Source organism: Nyctereutes procyonoides, unplaced genomic scaffold (assembly GCF_905146905.1).
Source record: "Nyctereutes procyonoides isolate TBG_1078 unplaced genomic scaffold, NYPRO_anot_genome, whole genome shotgun sequence".
NCBI classification, from domain to species: Eukaryota; Metazoa; Chordata; class Mammalia; order Carnivora; family Canidae; genus Nyctereutes; species Nyctereutes procyonoides.
This window is the reverse complement of record NW_026575125.1, coordinates 60,487,971-60,496,952: the sequence shown is the minus strand read 5'-3', so window position 1 is coordinate 60,496,952 and position 8,982 is coordinate 60,487,971. Positions and strand designations below refer to the sequence as shown.

At 33.7% G+C, this 8,982-nt stretch overlaps 1 protein-coding gene across 1 annotated transcript; it reads right to left on the bottom strand.

Moving 5' to 3' along the window:
• Nucleotides 1–2,223: 2,223 nt before the first annotated feature.
• Nucleotides 2,224–3,396, bottom strand: TENT5D (terminal nucleotidyltransferase 5D). Its single transcript, XM_055337448.1, has one exon. It carries the CDS (start codon nt 3,394–3,396, stop codon nt 2,224–2,226), a length of 1,173 nt encoding a protein of 390 aa, XP_055193423.1.
• Between the last annotated feature and the right edge of the window lie 5,586 nt (nt 3,397–8,982).

Sequence of the window (8,982 nt, the reverse complement as noted above, 5' to 3'; positions counted from 1 at the left end):
TGGTATCTATAGAAAGAAAACCATGAAAGATAAACCTATAGCCTTCTCTTAGTGATGCCATTTCCATTAAACAGGTTTGGATTATCTCCCTTGAAAAAACTATATGACAATTCTGAGCTTTTCTACTATAGTGAAAACACATATTTGAAATGTCAGGAGGAAGCTGGTAGCTTTCAGGCTACCAGTGGGACTTAAAGCTTTATGAGAACACCATAGACAATTTGCTTTTTAGGGGAAAAGGTGTTCAAATTCTCAACTGGACCAAAGGAAGCTAAGGGAGCACATGGGGGAGGTTTCCAAGCAGCTTCAGAATTCTGATATTCAGCATAAAATACTATGGAAATACTGAATCTTTACCTATTACTCATAATTACTATAGTTCTTTTATTCCTAAGTACTTCTCCTATATCTCTTTGGAATTGTTTTTTGATACTGTTAATATAGCATGTACTCCTTCAGTTTCATGTGTAAGCACTTATACTAACTTAAAACTAAAGATTGTACTTTACTGCAGAAAGATAAATAATTTTTTAGCCAATACATTCATTGTGTTAATATATTACTGAATTTTCTCCTTAATATATTATTTATAAATCCTTTATTTGTCCCAAGCAAGGAGGTGAATCCACATAATGTTTAAAAACTTCAGAGTTGTATGCTTGATAAATATGTGCATGTATATATACGCATAAATTTATTTTAAATATAATTCTTTAAAAATATACTGATGGCTAGTGGTGTGGTGGTATAAAATATCTTGGAAATATTGGTTATTTGAAAATGCTATATTTTATGTACTTTCTTTGTCCAGTATTGTAATACAGAGAATAAAGATTAAGCACAGTTTATAAGTGACAAATTCTCAGAATATGCCTCTTGGATCATACGGTGATGAAAAAGTTCTGATTGTCAATGAAAACTGAGATGGTAATAAAAAATCAGAAGCAAGTTAAAATTATGATATTTTCTGATGGTCTTCTATATACATTCAGAACAGTTCCCCTTCTATCATCTCAGTTAATATTGGTCATGAAATATTTTCTTCCCATAATGAAGAAAATATTTTAATTCCACTGGTAGATTTGCTAGCAGCATATTTGATGTAGTGAGTAAATATTCAGATAACTAATGAACATATGCAATTGCTGGATGAATTATATTATTATGCAAAAACTCATATAAGGAGGCATTTGAGTGGTAAGTTAGAAACTGATGTTCAGTAAGAGCAAAATGAAAAAAAGTTTCATCTCGCAATAATGAAAATATTTTCACTTATTAACAATGAATGTCTCCAGATATATTTTAAGATTTTAGACAATAGGTCATAAAAATGGTAAATACAACGTATGGCTAAAAGAAACACTACCTATTTTTTGCTATTTGCCATTCAGAGTCACTAACAGAGATAGGAAATATTCACATTCCATTCAGAGTTGGTCATTTTCATTCTTTTCAACTTATTCAGGGGGAAAAATGAAGAAACCTATAAAACTGATGACAGTATTGGTTTTAGAGCTGGATGCTATTATTCTTCAGATGAACAAATTAATTTATTTGATAGCTGACAAATAGCTAATGTGCAGTGTTTTCCAGAATCAGTTTTTTCAGTGTTCCTTCAAACCATTCTAGGATTTTGTGTCTAACCCAATTTAATTTGAAAACAAAATAAGTGCTTGTAAAGTCCAGAGTTTTAATCTCTTCTGAATCGTTGTCTTTGAAATTAGGCATTTTTGTTAAGTATTGAAAATTCATTGATGGTGATATTCACTACAAAAAAATGAAGTGAATGAAACAAAGGAGTTGGTTTAATAAAAAAATGTGGCACTTTACCTTTGGATTTTAATACATGAATCTGTTCTTTTATATTTTAATCAAAGATGTAGGCATCTGCAATGTATTTGTCAGAGTAAATTTGAAAGTCTTACTTAAGACTGAGTGAGATTTGAAAATCATTTTAAGTGATCCACAATATTTGAAAATTATTAGAGCTAATAAATAACACTTGAAAATCATATAAAGTAGCCAGTTCATAGATGATATTGTATTTACTATAAAGGTGTAAGCTAGCTATAATTGATGGAAAATAGTTGGTAACTGCACAAAAATAAAAATAGATCTTATATTTTATGGATTTTGGAAACTTGCTTTATGAGGTGTTTAATTAAAGCAAAGTTTCTGGTGTGTGTGTGTGTGTGTGTGGTGTGTGTGTGTGTGTGTGTGTGTTTAAACCATACCATTTGGCACATGAAAGTGCAGTGGGTGGTATGGCTGAAAAAAAATAGGTGGTGGTCCAGATGTCACATAATAAGTAGGGTGCCCTCCCTCAGCAGCAAAGTATGGAGCAGGCTGATAAAAGCAAGTTACATTATCTGTATTGGGTAGGATATTCTGTTCTCCAAGTACTTTTAAAGCCATAAGGGTGATCATATTGAGTGTCTGCCTTCTTTCATGTCCCATGAGACAAACAGTGCTTTCATTCACAACTCCACGCAAGGTCATAAGGTAGTCATACTTGTTCTTTTCTTCACCTATGAAATGGTTACGAAGGTATGATTCAATCTTCATTTGCTGTTCTGCTACATCAGGAAAATCAATAAAGAACCTAGAACACATATAACGTTCCAGTGTCTTGATTTCTGCTTCACAAGCTGGCTTAAAGTCACGAACCAGCAAGTTGCTGTACTTCAGAAGGCCACCACCTCTAATCTCTTCAGGTTTTCTAGTAGATATAAGCTTGAATTGCAAATGTGTCATTGCTTCCCGGAAGTCTCCATACATGCTTTCAGCTACCACAACAGGATAGGATTCTTTGGTTAGTTTAGCATTTTTGTCACTGTAGAATTCTAACATGGGATCCAAAACAATTTGAAAGGAATCAACGCTAAATTCAAATTGTCGTCTGAGTGAATTCACAAATTTTAGCTCTACATTCTTTCCAGTGTTGTTTGAAAGAGAAATGAGACTCCAACGATCGTGCTTATTGCAAACTTTGACCATCTTTTGCACATAAGCCTCTTTCATGGTTTTCAGGGTGATCTTTTCCTTTTTCACACCTTTTGGTAAAAAGTCAAGTAGACAACCAAGAACTGCATCCTTAACAACTTGAAATTCCTGATCACTTGGTAGTTCGACACCAAAAATAACATCTAGATCCTTATAGCTGATTCCATTGTGACTTGCAAGTATATAACTTGCTGTGGAACCATTCAATCGGGTATCTTTAACAATAATTCCTTGCTCTATCAATTGCTCTTTCACAACCTGAATGATATCTTTTGGTTTTACCTCCAATGTGGGGAAATTCCCCCTTCCATGAATTGGAATTACTTCATCTAATACTTGATCCAGTGTTATAAGCTGATCCCAAGTGAGATTGCTAAATCTGATTTCAGACATTGTAAAGTCAGTAGATCAACTAAAAAGCAAGCAAAACATTAAAATCAGTGTTAAACCTAAAGCATGTAAAAAGTTAACAGACTTCTCTCAACATAAAGCTAATGTTAGAAAGTTAATGATCACTGTACCTAATTGTGTTTAAATATATTTTTTAGTTTTTATTTAAATTCCAGTTAGCATACAGTGTAATATTAGTTTCAGGTGTGCCATATAGTGATTCAACACTTTCATACAACAGCCAGTGTTCATCACAGCAAGTGCACTCCTTAATCCCCATCACCAATTTTTTTTATACATCTCCCTACCCACCTCCCCCCTGGTAACCATCAGTTTGTTTTCTATAGTTAAGCAAGTGAAATAAAACCCATTATGATTATGTCAGAATTGTTAGATCCATTGGTATATGCAAACAAACATTCTTAGGGAATTCTTACAGTTGCAATTACTTTTTATATAAAATGGTGGTCTTCTCAATCTCCTCCATGTAAATACTATAATGATTATATTTGGTACACATTTTTTCATGAAATTACCATAGTACATCATTGATATTATTTGTCATGAATTTAAAGCGAGGTCAAAGAGCATGTCTATGTGTGTTAGATCCAGCTGACTGAAGGTATAATGTTTAGAAATATATAGCATCTTTAATACAAAAACTTTAGGGCAATAACCGCTGAGCCACTCGGGTGTCCCAGACTTACTCATTTTGAATTGACTTTGACAGTCCATACCATACCATATATATTTATGGTATAGTTTCATATATATTATTGCTCAAATTTTAAAGACTATCCATTAGGCTATGAATTCCCTGAATTTGAGGATAAGGATGGTACCTAATTTATGACCTCTTCTACTATGTGTCCATAACCTTATTAAAAATGTTGAAGGAAATAATATGTAGTCACTTTAAAATGAAAACTAAATGAGGCTACTCCATGTGTCTCCAAAATGAGAGTAAGAATATATAAAACCATAAGATTCCTGAGCTCTAAACACATTTTCTGCAGATGTACAATATGACATGCTGAGAAAATTTTACAGTTTGGAGGTGTTAAGAAATTAAAGTTATAAATACTATAAATGCAATTGTTAAATATATTATTAGGTACAATTACAGTTACTACATGGATCTTCAAATACTCTATTAAGCTGTCTAAGCAAATAAATCTAGGAAAATAAAGTGCTAGTTATGGATGTAGCTTTGGGTTTAGGCTTCCTATCTTGAATTCCAGAAATAAAAAATACCTGAAATTTAAGGCAGATTTGTATAGAGTATTCATATTTTGCCTATATAAGGAGTTATTGGAAAAAATCTCAATATTTAGAATTTTGTGTTGTAGAAATAGAGCAAATATCATTATATTTGACATGTATAGAATCAACTTTTTTTCTTTTCTTGATTTACTTATTTGCTTGTTTGTTTATTTAATTACAGTATAACTAGGGGGCACCGGGTGGCTCAGTGGTTGAGCATCTGCCTTTGGCTCAGGTAGTGATCCTAAGGTCCTGGGATCAAGTCCTGCATTGGGCTCCCTGTGGGAAGCCTACTTATCCCTTTGCCTATGTCTCTGCCTTTCTCTCTGTGTCTCTCATGAATAAATAAATAAAATCTAAAAAAAAATAATTCCAGTATAACTAACATACAGTGTTAGTTTCAGGCACACAATATAGTGATTCAACTATTCTATACATTACTCAGCATCATAAGTGTACTCTTAATCCCCTTTAGCTATTTCACCCATCCCTCTCATCCACTTCCCCTCAGGTAACCATCAGTTTGTTCTCTGTATTTTAGAGTGTGTATTTTTTCTTTTTTTCTTTGTTCATTTGTCTCTTATATTCCACTCGTATCTTGGACCTACTTGTTTTTTTTTATTCATTCTTATTTTTTAAGACTTTATTTATTTACTCATGAGAGACACGGAGTGAGAGAGGCAGAGACATAGGCAGAGGGAGAAGCAGGCTCCATGCAGGGATCCTGATGTGGGACTTGATTCCAGGACCCCGGTATCATGCCCTGAGCCAAAGGCAGACACTCAACCACTGAGCCACCCAGGCATCCCAGACTTACTCATTTTGAATTGACTTTGACAGTCCAAGCATTTTTGCAAAAGGCCAATTAAGCAATGGCAAATCTATGTCAGTGGATGATAACACTAAACCTATTCTGTTTCTGCATATGAAATCTCCATATATCAGAAAGGGACACAGAACATAAAGACTTCTAACTCTGGGAAATGAACTAGGGGTGGTGGAAGGGGAGGAGGGCGGGGGGTGGGGGTGAATGGGTGACGGGCACGGAGGGGGACACTTGACGGGATGAGCACTGGGTGTTATTCTGTATGTTGGTAAATTGAACACCAATAAAAATTAATTTATAAAAAAAAATAAAAAATAAAAAATAAAAAAATGAAAAAAAAAAAAAGAAATCTCCATATATGTGAATTAAAGAAAACTTATTTTTATTAATTATGGGATAATCTGTCTCACATAAGGTATTCTTTGTTTCATTTTAAACCACTTTAATTACTAATGTTCAGATAGTTTTATTGGCAATGTCAATATCCACATCAATTACTTAAAAATGATTAAGTTGAATTGACTATACACCAGGCTGTTGGATTTTAGTTATTCACATATCAAGTGAAATGATCTGTATATTGACATTAAGATATTGGAAAAAATAAAATGTTACACAAAGAATAGAATATATAGCAAGAACTGGCATGCCAATTTCCTAATTTCTCTTCCTGGAATTATCACTGAATTGTTTTAAACTAATAAACTTTGTTATTCTCAAATTCTCAATCTAGAACATAACATTGGCTGGTTTCATGTAAAGGCCTAAACAAGATCAATAATTTACTATTATTTTAGAAATATCACATGTAAACTATACAACTTTGATTGATATAGAAAAAGTTCTCAGGGATGCCTGGGTGGCTCAGTGGTTGAGCATCTGCCTTTGGCTCAGGACATGATCCCAGGTCTGGGGATTGAGTCTCACATCGGGCTCCCTGCAGGGAGCCTGCTTCTCCCTCTGTCTATGACTCTACCTCTCCCTCTGTGTCTTTCATGAACAAATAAAATCTTTAAAAAATAAAGTTCCCACATTTCTTTTTAATATGTAAATTTTTTGCAAGCAGAAGTTTTTCCTTTCCTTATGGCAGATTTCCTTTTCCAATATTAGTTAAAAGTTTAAAATTCACTGGTCAAACACCAGGCCTACAATCCCCCTGTAAAGCTATACCTTTAATCACCAATGATCTGATAATAAAGATCATTTACATTGGTATACTGACATTATTAAAATCACCACATTCTTTCCCATACAAAAGTTTCCAGGGTATTTATGTGCAAATAAAACCTCAAAGACATAACTTATCTAATTGTCAATATGTAGGAGTCCTTGATCAAAATGGTGTCCTTTAAATCAAGATATAGGAGGTTTTACTTTATATCTTAAATCTACTCATAGATATAAAAGGAGGAAGGGAAGGGTCAGAATTTTATTTCTCAGACAGAATCATACTGTGATCTTGCAAAGACAAGAAAAGGTCGTCCAAATTTTAACTTCACTATACACTAGAGAAGTGGTGTAGGAAAACTGATCATCATTAAATAACTATTTAGCTGCTGCTTGATCACCTCTGTTAACGATACCCAAACTTATGTTTTTCAGAATTATCTAGAGAGGGATCCCTGGGTGGCACAGCGGTTTGGTGCCTACCTTTGGCCCAGGGCGTGATCCTGGAGACCCGGGATCGAATCGCACGTCAGGCTCCTGGTGCATGGAGCCTGCTTCTCCCTCTGCCTGTGTCTCTGCCTCTCTCTCTATGTGTGTGTGACTATCATAAATAATAAATAAAAATTAAAAAAAGAATTATCTAGAGAACTTAAAAGATACACATATTGAATATCCATCAATGCTCACCTCTATTAACATGGATAATTAAGATCTGAGAGCAATATTATACTTCTTTGGAAAGTCTACTATTTTCACATAATGCACAATATCAATATAATGTTGTAACTATAGGTTTCACATATGACATTAAAATGATAAGACTTATCTTCATGTATGGGTTATTGCTCAGCAGTTAACAGTCATACTTCATATAGCAGAGTCAAATACTTATATATCAATAACAAAAACATTACAAAACTTGGAAATTTTAATTTGAAAGAGCACAGTGAAATATAAACTTTGGATGACCACCATATAAAAGATGGGAAAACACCAACAAAATCATTCACATTGCTTACGCTTGTCTTGGCACAATATAGTTCTTAGTTACTGAAAGTGAGTTTATTGAACATGAAATATAAAGCTATATTTTTCACAGACTAAAAGCTCAAATTCAAGGCAGAAATCTTTCACTATGGTGTAACATAAACCCAGACAGAAGTACAAAATCTGAAATTCCTAATTATTTTTCTCAAAGTATGGAAATCAACAGTAGGTCACTATTTTGCAGAGCATATAAATCTTATTCTGACTCTCCGATTTCTCCCAAAATAGTCATCCTTAAAGCTATCACTTTTTCATTCTTTTTTATTTTATTTTTTTTTGCTATCACTTTTTCTATCTAGCTTAACCAATATTAGTATGCCCATATTGTGCCCAACTGTAGTAAACACAGAAAGTAGTTTCCATTATTCAACTGGTTATGTTCACTGGAATTCAAGCCAAGATGAGTGAGTTGGCAAGAATTCACAAAGAACTGAAAATAGATACCTGCATAATAAAGTATAAGAGTTCTCCCTATCACCATTCTATGGTCCTTCTGACTATAGGAAGAAAAGGAAAGCTTAGCCACTATTTTCATATTTATATTAATACTAGAATAATATTTTCAAAGAATTAAAAAAGGCTTAAGACTTACATTGGAAGGATTACTTCAAGAATGCAACACAGTTGAATTAATATTATGATTTAGTGGATCCTTTAATAAGGATAGTAATTTTCATTTTATCACTGAATAAAATAATGAAACAACCAGGAAAACTACAGGAAGAAAAAAAATGCAACGATGGAGTTCTTCGATAAATGTTATATGCAAGCAATCTGGTGACGCCTTTTCAGTAGTCCTACAAGTTACATACACAGAGACACAGATACACAGAGAGATAAAGAGACAGAAAGTCTGACAGAAGAAATTATTTTAGCATACATAAGAATTACATTGACGGCCTGTAAACACACATATCCCTGTGTCATGCCTTCAGAGTTTCTCATCCAGATCAGAGGTAAGGCCTAAATATTTGCAGTTTTACTAACTTCCCAGGTGATGTTGATGCTGCTCATCAGGGAACCACACTTTAAGAATCACTAATTTATAGAAAACTGAGAAAGAAGAGTAATCCCAATAGCAGTACATAGTCTCTCATAATTTGGCTAGTTCTATTTAATTTCAAGCATTACTTTAAATAATCTAGCTAATCTTCCCATCCAAGTACTAACCAGGCCCGACCCTGCTTAGCTTCCGAGATCAGACGAGATCGGGCGCATTCAGGGTGGTATGGCCGTAGACTAATCTAGCTAATCCTAATAAAAGTAAATGTTCTTTTAGAATATAG

Coding starts and splice junctions, on each gene's coding strand:
- TENT5D (XM_055337448.1), bottom strand. CDS start 3,396: ATGTCTGAAATCAGATTTAGCAATCTCACTTGGGATCAGCTTATAACA.